This window comes from Echeneis naucrates, chromosome 6 (assembly GCF_900963305.1).
Source record: "Echeneis naucrates chromosome 6, fEcheNa1.1, whole genome shotgun sequence".
Taxonomy (NCBI): Eukaryota; Metazoa; Chordata; class Actinopteri; order Carangiformes; family Echeneidae; genus Echeneis; species Echeneis naucrates.
This window is the reverse complement of record NC_042516.1, coordinates 12,327,658-12,341,964: the sequence shown is the minus strand read 5'-3', so window position 1 is coordinate 12,341,964 and position 14,307 is coordinate 12,327,658. Positions and strand designations below refer to the sequence as shown.

General features: G+C 40.7%; 1 protein-coding gene across 3 annotated transcripts in view; it reads right to left on the bottom strand.

Moving 5' to 3' along the window:
- Nucleotides 1-14,307, bottom strand: part of kif13a (kinesin family member 13A) — a 33,853-nt gene that overhangs the window by 17,974 nt on the left and 1,572 nt on the right. For all 3 annotated transcript variants that reach the window (XM_029503503.1, XM_029503504.1, XM_029503501.1), the window contains 4 exons: nt 4,923-4,935; nt 2,531-2,591; nt 1,575-1,667; nt 835-1,015 (listed from right to left, as the gene is read on the bottom strand). In XM_029503503.1, coding sequence (XP_029359363.1) covers nt 835-1,015; nt 1,575-1,667; nt 2,531-2,591; nt 4,923-4,935 — 348 coding nt within the window. The remainder of the gene's footprint in view (nt 1-834; nt 1,016-1,574; nt 1,668-2,530; nt 2,592-4,922; nt 4,936-14,307) is intronic.

Genomic DNA, 14,307 nt, shown 5'->3' with positions numbered 1-14,307 from the left:
TTCACCTGGCTGCCTGCCAGGTGTTGGGAGAAATCCTATAGATCAGAAGAGTCACTGAATCCCTTTCCATAGCTACAGAATGCCTGCGGTTAGCAGAAAGCTTCAAGTCTGGTAATCTACCAACCACGGCAGCAAACAAGAAGATTAAATCACTAAAAAGACCAGATTCAAATCCATATGGGGGGTTCTACGCTTGACTCTATCTCACATGTCAGCTAATGTTGAATCTGAAAAATTGTAGCAACAGATAGAGGGTGTGGGGCTTGTAATATAATCGAGAGGAAGTCGCCACCAAAATAGATCTGCCGGCATCTTCCGACATCTACAGCACACAGAGCGCGGTACTGCCGTCCCTCTCTAGAACTCGACTCACTAGCAGGTCTGAACACTCTCTCTGCTCCAAGCGTCACAAACAGATGTCCCTGAAACACACTCTTTCACAGCTTGCCTTTCCCTGCAGTCTGTCTGCCAACCCACATCAGACTATTTAGGCAAAGAACGCAGCAGTGTCAGAGGACAACGCTGCCTGCTCTTCTGCAGGAAATGACCGGGTTGAGCTACCTACTCACATCATTCTGTCGCCATCCCCATTCAGGCTCCCAGACACAACAGAGCTATAAACAGACATGCAAAGCAGCATGAAGTGGGAGCTGACAGAGAGGTCACTGCTTGTGCTGGAGTTGCAGTGTATCAAGACTTTGAGGAAACTGTAGTTTGATCTAACTGGTTGCTGCTGTCACACTGGGTCAAAAGCATTCCCAAAATAACATTAAACAGTTCAACGAATAGACTTTTTCCAAGGACAAAATACAGGACACCATAAATCAGACTCACCCTTTGGGATCCAGCAGGTCACGGACCTTCTCATTGTAGATCTCCATGTAAGACACCTCCACCTTAAACGTATGGCCCTCGTTTGCCTCCCTGTGTACCCTCTCAAACAGTGAGCAGCAGAGTCGAGGGATTAAACCCGGCTGCTCACCGTTCCCCATCATGGAAAAGGACTTGCCTGAACCTGGAAGGACACATCAAGGTCATATATAACGGATCCCCTTCAGAGAGTAGGCCATATTGTAAAGCGCATCAATGACAGTGATACTTAATTTTGAGTTTTTCATAGAAATGAAGTTGATTAAACTGCTTAGAAATGACCAATCAAAAGCCTCTGCAGCTCCCATTATGTCTTTAGTGTTGCTTTTATTGTCTACAAAACATTTATTTTCTCTTATATCAAATTCCTGGCAGGGAACTGCAATATTTGTGCTCCTCTATTCAAACAATTAAATAGGTGTGTCTCCTTAGTGTTTCCCACTAAGACAGGAAGTGGGATAAAGAAGCAGCTAATTTATCCAGGGTGAGGAAGGATATGAGTTAAGTGATTCACCAGTGGGATCAGAAATGAAAATCTTCCTGTTCCTTAAGTTTTAAGACACATCTGGACACAACCCTGCCTGCAAATGTACTTAGACATATAATAGAGGCATATTTATAAATCATTTTAAGTTTGTTTGATCTGATGGATTTAGCAAGATGAAAATAATGATGGTGTTGGTTCCATGTGGGTTTTTAGTTACCTGTTTGTCCATAAGCAAAAATGCAGGCATTATATCCCTGGAATGCATTTTCAAGTATTCCCTCTCCAAGGCACTTGAACACCACCTCTTGACCTTTTGGACAAAGGATGAATCACCATGGAGACATTTGTAAACAGAAAAAACATTCACTTGTCTTCCTCAATAATCAGTACAGAGAAATGTGTCAGCTAGGACCGCTACACAAGAAATTAAATTCATGAAAGGTGACAGATTCCTGTCTGGTCGTGTGGAAAATGCCCGACTGTGTTGAGAAATCCCTTGTGTGGCTCACTGTTGTGCTCCTACTGAATGGGACAGCTGTTAATGAGCTAAATAAAGCCTTGGCCCGGGCCCTTGAGGCAGCCCTTCACTGACCAGACTGCCTTGTCGGTTCAGTACAAAGAATACATATGCATTATATTCCCATCACAAAATGAGAGCACTATGATTGGCATAATGCATTATGGAAATCTGCCTCAGATTGGCAGTAATAGCCTCTTTTCTATACACATTAACAAAATACAGCTGTAGCCTTTTCTGTGCCACACTCATTAGAGAAATGAATTGAGGTTCAAGAAATTGAACTTACTATGTGAGTGGATGCACAGTACTGCTTGATTATTGGATAAGCACAATTTGAAATGCAAATGAGAGCTGTCTGTAAATTTCACTATTTGTTGTACATGCAAGTGTTTAAAATTTTAGAATATATTACACTGAAGTGTATGATGGTGTCATAGTTGCCTTGCTTATTTATTTTAATGTTTTCACTCAAAATGCAGATCACTACATATATACCCACACTATGCTTTGTTTTGCATAATGCAAAACAGCTTCTCATCAAGTTGGGATTTTCCTGCGCTGTTGCTGCACAAAGCTCAGCAGGTCTCTACATGGGACATGACTTCAGTTCATCTGTGATGAATGTAGGATCAGGTTCTGTGTTTATGACTCACCAGCATATTTGGGAACGTTGGACTCATCCATGGACCAGAAACAGTGGTCAAAAGCGAACACCTGTAGATGAGACGACACAGGGAGTGTAAACACAAAAACTTCTCACTCCTGCCCAAGCACGTACAGTACACCACTTTCTAAGTAGCGGTCTCACTTCTCTCTCTCTGAAACAGGAATAATGTGCTTTACCATGCCACCCTGCAGTAAATCAGCAGGACTGAGCTTGTCTGAGGGAGTGAGATGAACCAAATATCAAGGTAATGTTGGTTAGGACCACACCAGTATTGTCTGCGCCGATCCACTCCTAGTTGCCCCATGTTTTGCCAAAGTGGCTGGAGTCTAAATGAATTCATAAATCAGGGTCAGCGCTCCCCAGAAGAAATTCCAGCACCCGATGACCCTCGTCTCCAAGGAAACGGGGCTGTTCCTGGTGGTGGAGGCTGGCTCTGAGCCCTCAGCGCTGGGTCTCACAACACAGACTTCAGCAGCAGAGAGTCTTTGTGTTCCCCAGGCACCTGCATCAGCTCTGGATGGATAACCCACAGAGAGGATGCTCTGTGGGAAAAGACCAGTGGCCTCATTTACCAAGGGCCCCCCGCCCCTCAGAGGCAGAACAACTCCTATGACTGTAATTAATTAAACCCCCATGTGCTGTAATGTTGCCCTCAAATTTCTAAATGAAGTAGCAACAATAACATTTCTCTGATCAAATAATGTCTGTATGTTTGTTCTTCACTGAGGTTATCATGTTGATTTAAATGCAGGACAGTACTGTAAATATTGATCTTGGCCACAACTTTAAGGAAAGTTTCTTAAGAGCACAATCTGCACTATACTAATACTAATATATTTTTTGGGGCTGATAGAGGAGCTATAACTGAACTAACTGAACTCTGCACTGAATTCAACAATAAATCATTGATGTAACATTTATAGATGTAAAATGACAAAAGCAAAATGGTCTCTCTTTGCAAATTATTGCTGCAGGAACAGCGTGAACTCACATATTTTATTTTAATTTGGTCTTAGTTATTGCATAGTTAAACAGCTGTTGTATGTAGATTGCCTGGCACAGTTTGTTGTTTTTCTGATGCTCTTTCCCTGCAACTTGTTGTTATTGCTTCATGCCTTGGCCGGGACAGAACTTCTATTTTTATCCAAGTTCAGCCATTTTTCTATTTTAGAGTTTTGCCAAGATGAAAAACATTATGGCTACAGCATTGTCGTCCTGCAGTTCACACACACACATGCATGTACACACAGAAGCGCAGCACATGTTACTACTCCTGTCTTTCAGCACTCTGTTTCTGCTCCGCCAAAGTATTTTTCCCCCAGCACAAATACCCCAAAATAATTGAACTCCCTCCTAATCGTAATAAGGTCTATTTGGCCAGGGAACCACCAGTTACACAGTGAGCATGGGAAGCACTGGGATCACTGAAAGCTTTCAGAGCAAGACCTCTTCTAGTGACTTCAGGCAAGTGATTGGGTGCCATTCAAAGGAACAAAAGTGTCATCATTCTCAATTAGAGCTGGTCTTGTCACTGGGGCTTCAGTCTCCTCTGCCTCTATATAGCCTGAGGATGTGACTGCAAAACAAATAGGTCTTCATTTGACAATTACTATTAATCAGCAGTACAAATAATCATGAAGCTGGAAAACACAAAGCCTTTTTTTCTAATTTCTAGGAAGATATCCCTTTATACCCTTTATAATGCAGAGGGACTGAATTCTAATACCACTATAACTTATCAGACAGCCACGTTCTTGTCCAGCTGAAGGGTAACTAAGGCTCACAGACCCTCGAGACCATGCATGCCTGTGGCCCATGCTAAAGCTCTCTGGTTCCATCAGTAGCTGGGTGCACTGGGTACAAAGATTGTCCATGGTGTGTGTGAGTGTGAGTGTGAAACGTCTCTCAGCTAGTCACCAGCGTGTTGTCAAGGGGGGAGGTGGGGGTGCACTCCAACAATGCAGCTTTGAATCCGCACACACACTGCCCCAGTGTCCACGCTCATCCCTCTCTCATTGTAGAACCTTTGTGGATGTTCACAAGATCTGAGAGACTGACACATTCACACGGACATCTATCCGGTTCCTGCTGACCAACCTAACTGCTTCAATACTCTCAATCACATCCTTAGATGCAACGCCACAATGGTAGATCGACAACGCCGGACCTGTGCAGGCCCTCAGGGTAATAGTGTGGTCGGTGCTGCATCCAGACACTGGATTATTTTGGTATCTGTGGTGCCAGCACAGTGAGTCAGAGGTCATTACAAATGGCTACCTGCACCAAAATAGCTTGTGACTGTTTATGCAGGCATTGCACGTCAGTTCTGTTGATGTCTGCCAGTTTCTTATACAATAGAGAAAATGAAATGTACATACCTTAGGTTGTTTTCTGTTGAACAAGAGGGAAAAGCCATCATAAACACGAAGAACCCAAGAGTGAGCCAAAGAAAAAGAAACAAAGAAAGGAGAAAGAACATGGTTAGCACTGATACCAGTTAAATCATGTTAAGTATTTGCATTAACACTAAAACTATTTTCATGAAATCTCAGACTTCTATCCAACTTTCTGTATACTTCCTATTGTGCCTTCTTCATTCATTCGTTTCCTCATTTATCCACTCATTCATTCACTTCCTCACAGTGGCATGTCCTGGTGGTGGGTTGTGCTGTGATTGAGTTCATAATTGGGCCAGTGGAGCGTGAGGAAGGGAAGAGATTTAGGATTCAATGTCCCACTGACTCTGTTGAGTAAATAGGTCTTATGCCTGTGGTCTTAACAGGGAGGCCAGGTCGGGGAAGCTCAACTCAGCATTACCAGCTTCCGGAAATAAGGACAAAAGGATAGTATGTATGCGACATAAGTTATGTAGGATTATTCTCTTAACTGGACAGAGAATTACCCACATTTGAAAGACAATAACACCAATTTAAGCTTTAAATAAATGTCATTGGTATTATACTGTACAGTTGAGATAATGGGCCTGTCTTGGACACACATGTTGTAGTGTGGTGCAATACAACACATGCATCACCCTTTCCCCTTCTTGACCTTCAAGAGTTGGCAGTTCTGCTTGTAGCCATCTACTGGCACAGGCACAGATGTGCACATCACCTTCACAAAGTAACTAATACAGGGTGGGACTGCATTAGTAACACTGAAGGAAGCACTGCACACAAACTGAGCTGAGTCACCAACAACAGCACAGCAACAGAGCTCCATGACAATATCCACATTATAATCTTTTGTTCTTGTTTTAATCATTCTAAATGCGTGCCTTTCTCTTTTCTTTGGGAAAAAAATGTACAAAATGTATCCGCAAAAGAGACGGATATTAGGGCGCGTAAGACATGTTCACATGAGAGTAATTAACCAAGCTATTTATGATGAGAGACAGAAAGACAGTAAATGGGCAGAGGAGCAAAAGGAAAAGGACTGTAATTGGGTTAACACCCTGAATCCAAATCTGGGCCAATGACAAGCACTGAGACTGGGTCTCAATCAGAGCAGACAAAGACCACAGCAGGGACTTTTTCTCTGGTCTGTCTCTGAATACAGCAGAGCACAAAGGGGATAGCCATGAGGAACTACAGTTAGTGATATGGATCAGCATCAGACAGCAGGGAGCACAGATATAAGACCAGCAAGACCACTAATCAAGTCTCAAAGCATGTTAACTTAAGAGTCAAAACAAAAAATGATTCCTCAAGCTTAAAGCAGCACATAGAAGAGTTATGGCGACAACAAGGCAGACAGCAGCTCCAACCTTGTGCAGGAGAGAGGGTTAAAGACAGAGAACAGATGTATCCCTATAGAGAACAAAGGAACAACAGTCACAAGACCGGAAACAACTTGTCAGTCAGTCACACACAGACACACACAAAACACAGAGACCAAAGATGTGTAGTTATGAAATGCATGCCAACTCCACAGGAGCAACTGTGTATCTGCCAAAGGAACTGAGTAACAGAGTCATTGCCATGGTTTCATGGAGGCTCGTGTTACAAGTGCAACCTACAGTATGTACAGTATATACAATCAGATCTGGTATGCAGGGAATGCTGAACGAGACAATGGGGAGAACTGTTTCAATGTGGCTATTGTGAATTTCACAGAACTATTATTTCCTCACAAAGCCGAGGAAGAAATTAACTTCAATCCAAAAACTGACTGAGTTTAAAAGCTGAATTCAAAGTAGACTCTTTACGTTCACCTCCCATCACAATTCTAGACCTTCCCTGAATAAGTGTGAGTAAATTAGGCTCCAGTTCTCCCACTTTGCCTTTGGCATAATTCCTTTAATCTCCCCAGAAATCTTTGTCCCTCTTAGTGTTTATGTACCTTGCTTCAAAAAAAAAGTACTTTGCTGTCCTCTCTGTCAGGGTTTCAATAACTTACATTGGCTTTATAAATCCTCTGTTATTTGTCATAAATGTGCAACCTTTGTTTTATTGAAAAATCATATTGTTTTTTAGACATTTCAGATATTATGGTGAAAGTTATTTGAGAATATAAAAGATTATCAATCAATATCTTATGTTCAACAAAATGTACTATTTGACATTACAGCTCTGTAAATGCATATTAATTAATTAGTAAATGCATGAATAATTACACCATAATTACAACATATTAGCAGTATAAGCAGAATGGCCAGCTCTCTTTAAATCCTTAATATTGAATGTATTTGTTTAGTCAGTGCTTCAGGGTTGATTAAAAGCTTATATAGAACAAATGTATGACACACATTTATGGCACAGAAGTGCCAGATAGCATTAAATTTGTTTCCACTAAGAGGCAGATGCAGACACAGCAGAACCAGCAGCGCAAAGATGAAGTAGCTGCGTCCTCCGGGGGGGAGTTGTGTGTGTCTGAATGTGTGTATGTCATAAAGGGCCACTCAGGCTCATGCGCCTCCAGCTACCTGATGCTGACGCGCACATGAATGATTTCAGATGATTGCAATTGGCACTACACACTACTGTGATTCCCCAACTCTCAACTGATCTTGTATTGTGGCAGACAGATTAAAAAGAAATAAATTTTGATCTTCTTTACAAAATTCTCCTTTTGTTTTCACTATTAGTAAGAAATATCTAATCTGAGCAAGATTGTGATCTGTTTTTAAATTGTATGCAATGGCCATCACATACAGGCAGCTCACATATGACAAAGGAAATCATTGCATGCCTTCTCATGCCTTCCAGCTCAGATTCATGCAAAACATAAAGAGTGGGAGCGCAGCAGTGGAATTCCCCCCCCTGTGGTTATTGAGCAGGATTAAGGCCACTGGGTTAATATGCCACAAAAAACTGCACTCTCCTACCCTGATAGACAACACATCAGATTAATCTGAACAATTTATAAAAGTACATTGAATGTCCACACACAGTAGTGTACCAGAAACATCTATATTAATGTTCTTTGGATGATCAAACCCATGTGGACATCATTTAAACTGAAAAACTGGTCTGAATCAGCTAGTAGACATGACGTAGTGTTACAGAGTATAATGACTACAGGTAGAGTTTCAAATTATGACAAATATAAATAAATTCACATCTAAAAAGGCACATGGTGTAGCTCTACATTTGGAACAGCACCAGTGATAAATTGTCAGAATTATCCTTGTGATTTAAGCGGTTTTGCACAGGTTTCTGATGATATGATCCTGATTCTTTAACTTGATATGTAGACCACATAATAATGTTCACCCCCAATTGAGAGGACATTTACATGTATGACATGCATTTATCTTCTACACATAAACACTCAAACATATTTTTTCTGACACACCCTCATGGATTCAAATTCCTCTTCTCAATCTTTTGCTTCACCTCCCCCACCATTTAACTTCCATTTCACCACACATATGACTCTTCACTCTGATTGTCTGCTTCAGACAATCACTGTTCAACAAGTTCTATATGCAAACACGACATCCAGAGCTCTGTGTGTGTGTGTGTGTGTGTGTGTGTGTGTGTGTGTGTGCGTGCTCTCACAAGCTACAAGCTAACATTTCAGATAGTCTTCCAATATGTTAAGAACAGAGCACCGACTCAAAGCAGAGGTGACCCTGCTGCACAGATTGACACACAGGCAAGACAAGAAAATACCAAGCAGGGGTTACAGTATAGGAGGGCGGGGGACGGGGGGATTCCAAGGAGGCAATGACCAGGCTTTTATTAGCATGAGTGAACCACATGTAAGCATGGCAAACGGTAGAAGACAGTCGCTTACATGCAGGACATTGAAAAGTATTTCCATGACAGCACTGAAGGAAGATGGCTGGCTGATGATAGAAACAGACCTGCAGGACTGATCCCAGCTACTACACAGCAAAGTTTGTCTCTCGTTACACAAACAATCCCTGGAACTTCTTCAGTTTCATTACATAACAGCATTGGAAGAAATACTCGAATCCAAAATGTAATGTAATATCAAAACATAAAATACTCCATTCAACATATACATTTATAAACATTAATCCTAATGTATTAGGATTTTTTCTTAGCATCTAATTTTAAGTAGTTCAGTACAATAGCTCCCAACCTAAGAGCTGGGCTCCTACACAGTCACAATATGAATATCTGAGATGATTAGTAGAAAAGAAGAAAAGAAAAAGAAAAAAACAAACTCTAATACAAAAAAATCTGTGAAAAATGAGATCACTTGGACAGTTATCAAAATGAAAGCAAGGTCACAAGTCCAAATGGTTGAGAACCACTAAGTTGATCATCGTAAACTTTCAAAGTGAGCTCTTAGTGTGAAACTAAAAAGAAAACTACACGTATCAGATCAATATAATTGAGTAGAATGTGAATATTTTTTGTAGTTGAGTAAAAATCTCAAGTGGCAAAAAGTGAAAGTGTTACAGAATTGCTTAAGTAAATATACTTGGTTAAATACCTCAAGTGCAAATCTTGGCTATTTAAGTATCTGAAACTATTGCATCATGGATCATTGTTTTAAACGCTAAAGTTAGCTTCCTAAGAAAAATATTTGAGATGGCTGGATAACATTGTTCATTAGATCATCAACATAACTTTCCTGTATCTTGGCAACAGCAGTCACTTAGCAACAGTGGAAGTGAGACAACCCTCATGAGTCAAAGTTCCAGAGTGAAAGTCAAACTCTCAAAAACACCCTTAGTGTCCAGCAGTGCACATGATGCTCATACCAGCACCTGCATGGGACCTCAAAGTTTCCATAACACATGTTAACAACACAGCATATGATGAAGGCAAGATCTAATTTAATCCTCTCTGGCATTTCTGACACCACTGTGTGACAAGCTCAGTCAGCAGGTTGTGAGCCAACTGTGTATGTGCACGCTAAAACACAAAGGGGATAGTCTCCATATCTGCTCTGATGCCTTAAATGTGGTCCAATTCAAAGGCAACAAGGAAGCCAAAGAAGAAGTAAAGTTCATCAAATTGTTCAATATGGTAAGGCTCCCTCCCAGGCGGGAAAACAGTGACACATTTACTACCAGGACACACCTCCTTTGACCCTGTCTGCCTTCCACATGTCACTAATCTGAATAGCTCTAGCATTAGAGTGTAAACGAGAACAGACAACCAAAGCCATTGTAGCCAGTTGCTACAATGGTCAACATTGGCATTAACAGACATTAATTTGCCAGTATTGCCACAAGCTACAGTTTGTGAGAAGCACCACTTCTCCAGGGAAGACCAGGCTCAGGTGATGCGGTGCAGAGATGAGCCAACTGGCCATTGAGCTGATCAGCAAGCTAAAAGACGAAAACACAAAAAGAGGCGTTAGAAGTAGAAGCAAAGCAAGACAGTTGTTTTCCACTATTGCACACAGCTCCTGGTCAGTAAAGTTAACATTGGCTATGCAGCTCCTATAACTGCATATATCCAATGCGTTTCATACAGGTTTGATTGCTTAAAAATAATGAAGTCTAAGGAGTAGATTGTTACTGGGTCCTTTATAAGCTTTGTTACTGTTGCCTAGCCCCACCTCTCCTGGATGAGACTGAAAGACAAGTCCCCAATAAAGCAAACCACCATGAAATTAAATTAATGTAAACACAACAAGCTGACTTCAACACTACAAAAAGGCCTCGTTTAAGAGACTAATGTGAAAAGGAGAACCAGAATCGCCATGGAAAAAATGTCCGAGGGTGCATTTTTACATAAGGTCTTCTCAGAATGAGACGCCACATGTGAGATTAATGAGGCGCAGTCTTGACAAAAAGGCAAGATGCCATCTTTTCTCAATTCCGTATCAAGAAGTAAACAAGGTCCCACCCTCTAAACAAACATGGAATAGCTCATGAGGGAATACAACTTTTTTTAATCAGCAACACACAACACTTTCTCCTTACAGCATGCCTGAATTAAGGCTTGAAAAGACAGATTTGGCTGATTGTGTGTATTTTAGGCCAACTAACTCACATCTTAGCGAATGGAAAGATTGATTATTGACACTTAGGGAGCAACATGGAAAGACAAAAGGGAACATTCCTGGGAGCAGCCGTTAGACAAGGCAGCACTATCATTTAGTAAAAGCTTGTTTTGTAAGTCCAGAACGCGTGATGATAAAAGGTCATGTTAGACTTAAGAGAAAAGGAACTCATCCACTCAACAACTTTGTTAAAAAGATTTGTGTGTCATTGCTGTCATCACTGTATCATAAGTAATAACACACATTCAGAAAACATTAAATAACAGACAGATAGACGGGTCAACAGACAGGTGGATGTATGGATAAGTAAGTAGATAGACATTTTATTTATCCCGAGGGAAATAATGGCATTAGAGGCTGTAAAAGCCCAACCAAAAACACATGTTGACTACATTGGGTTAGTCTCTGGCAGTCACCAGGCTAAGATGACATTAAAAAAAAAAACAAACAAATAAAATTCAAAGGACTGGATCAACATTTACAAAATCCAGTTAGCTTCGCTCAAAGACTGGAAACAGCTATTACCAAAGGTATCACAATTTACCTTAACTTTTCATAAAATTTATTTTACGAAAGCTCATGTGGTGATCCTTCTGAGTTACTCCTCTCAGCCAACCAATAGCCAGGCACATAACCACTCTGCTTTTTCACAGATCTATATTTTTTATTAATTTGCTAGCATTTTCGGTGGCAGAATTTTGTTACAATGGGGAGGCCAGAGCTTGGTTAGTTATATTTCTGTTCCAGCCTTTATGCTAAGTTTCACTAAACAGCTGCTAACAGTTCACATTTACTGTAGAGAATTGAAAGTGGTAACAATCTTCTCATCTACTTCTGCAATATAAAAGCTACTTCCCTGCATACCTCCCAATATGTCAATTATTAAAGATGAATTGTAAGCAAAAGTAACTCCAGAGATGCAGAACACAGTGCAAAATCACAGCCTCCTTGTGGATAACTCCATTTAAGCGCTTATCCACAGCATTAAGATTACAATACTCTAGTAAGCAAGATAACACAGTCTAGTGGAGATAAACCCAATTCAGTTTTTGTAACCATTAGTGATAAGGGCTAGATTACAGTGGAAATTACAGGCTTGGTTGAAAGACAGAGCCACTATGTCAGAGACCTGTTTCCACTGATCATCTTAAAACTCTTGACTGCATGAGAATGAGAAAATTATGTTTTTATCCTGACAAAGACAAAATAGTGAAATACTGATTTTGAAAAAACAAAATGCAGCACCTTCCTCTGATAGAGACCAGACTCCACTGGGCCTTAGTTGGGGTTAGCTTTCAGATTTTATAACATCTCCATGTACCCTGATTGAAATATACTGAAGAAGGGGGGTTCACATCAGGAATATTTTCCAAGACTCTGTGTCTCTGTATTCAATTGTTGCACGGTGACAGACATGCTGAGGCATGATAGATGAAATACAGCCCATTGTGGGGGTTGAAGGGTATTTTCTTGTCATGGTGCTTCACAGCTCATCCCCTTGTGCAGACATCACCCTCAGGTATTTCTCTACCTCTCCACCCCCACTTGCATTGTGTCTAAATCCCAAAGGAGAGCAGGCTGGCCTGTGAAAACAAAACTACTTTCCCAGATTCCCATTTCCAATATGGCATTTGTGCCAACTTAATAGGCACATGAAAGATGAAACCCAGGAAACTTAACCTGTCACCCTGAAGTCAAAACCAATGTTTCGTTTGCTCACCACTCAGATTACTGTTCATTTCTCAGGCAAAGAGGAGAGGAAGGGGGAGAAGGGGGGGGGGGGTCATCACGAGTGTTGCTATAATGCTCAGTGGTGCAAAAAATTAGGCTTATGGATCAAAAGAAATCCCTTATATTTTTTCAAATTCTCAATGTGACTAATATGTTTTTGTGGTGCTGTGTGGTCTGAGTTCACCCCAGCAGAGACTCATTTCTATATTGCATTTGATTGAAGTAATGTTGGATAGTTCTTTTTGAGTATTGAGCAAGCAAGCCTTTGAAATTCACTCAAATCTAAAATATGTTATGCGATTCTCCCCATTCTTAGATCTTGTATTTTAGTTCTACCCCCTAGGAAATCATTAGGCTCTATATACAACTATCTATGAATGCTGCTCCCTTTTCTTAAGGCTCTGTTAATTTCTGGGGAGATTAAAGAGATTACGCCAAGACCCAAACCCATGGGAGAGAAAAATTTCCCATGATCATGGCCCTGCAGCCATATTTGGCCCGTTAATACCCACAAAATTTGACACATCTACAACACACAGGAACAGGTGTTTTAAAAACAAGGCAAAGTCTTAGTGATCAAGGTATCCCCTCATGTGGCTCCACAAGCAGCAGAGAGGAAAATTATATGGTTTAAGAAAACCATGGCAGCCTAAACACAGAGACCCAAAACACACACAGCACTAGCACTGAAATGTTAACAAGTAATTATATGCCTGAACTAGACATAGAATAGAAATGTGACTTAATAAAACCAAGGCCACAGTCACACAAGAGTTACATGAGGTACAACCTCACAAATCATAATAGACCAAATTGCTCGTATTTTGAATAACATAATACAAACCAAGTAAGACCAAAAGTAAACATTTTATATCAATATCAGTAGTTCCCTCAAACAAATATCTCCCCAACTGATATGACATTCGCCAAAGGAAAATGTGACTCAGTCAACAACACAGCAAGACAGAGGTGGAAAGATTGAAATAATAATGAGAAAGTATGTAATATGCATACATGGCCTCTGTACACCTCACTTGCTGTCATTCCTTCTGACCTCTCACCCACAACAATCTCTATTCTGTTTTTGTGTGTCTTCCTCTACATTTGTCAACTCGGACTGTGATTTTTTTTTTTTTTTTTTTGTTTGTTTGGAGCGTTGCCATCCTGTGGCAATTTCTGTTCTGATAATTACCTTCAACGCGGGTTAATGTGCCGACCAGAGCTGCTGGGGGAGCACTGAATGCTGACTGTTGGTTACATGGAACAGCAGACAAAATGTTACATTTTAACAAGACTGGATGAAGGCCATGAGAAAAGCCTTGACTGTGGCACACATTTACCACCTATGACTTCTATTTCAGCAGCAGTCCCATAGTGGACCTTTTACAGTAGCCTGAAGAGTTTTTTTGTTCATTTGAAATAATTGAATCAGATGTTACTGGGGTAATAAAGTAAAAACAAACAGGCTTATTTTCCCCTGCATGCACATCTTTTTAGATTCATTTGCGCCTGTGGGTAATGAGGTCAGCCGTCGAATCATGTGTGATATCGAAAACAGAGGAGAACTGAAAACTACCTAAACTATGATGGGTGAAATGT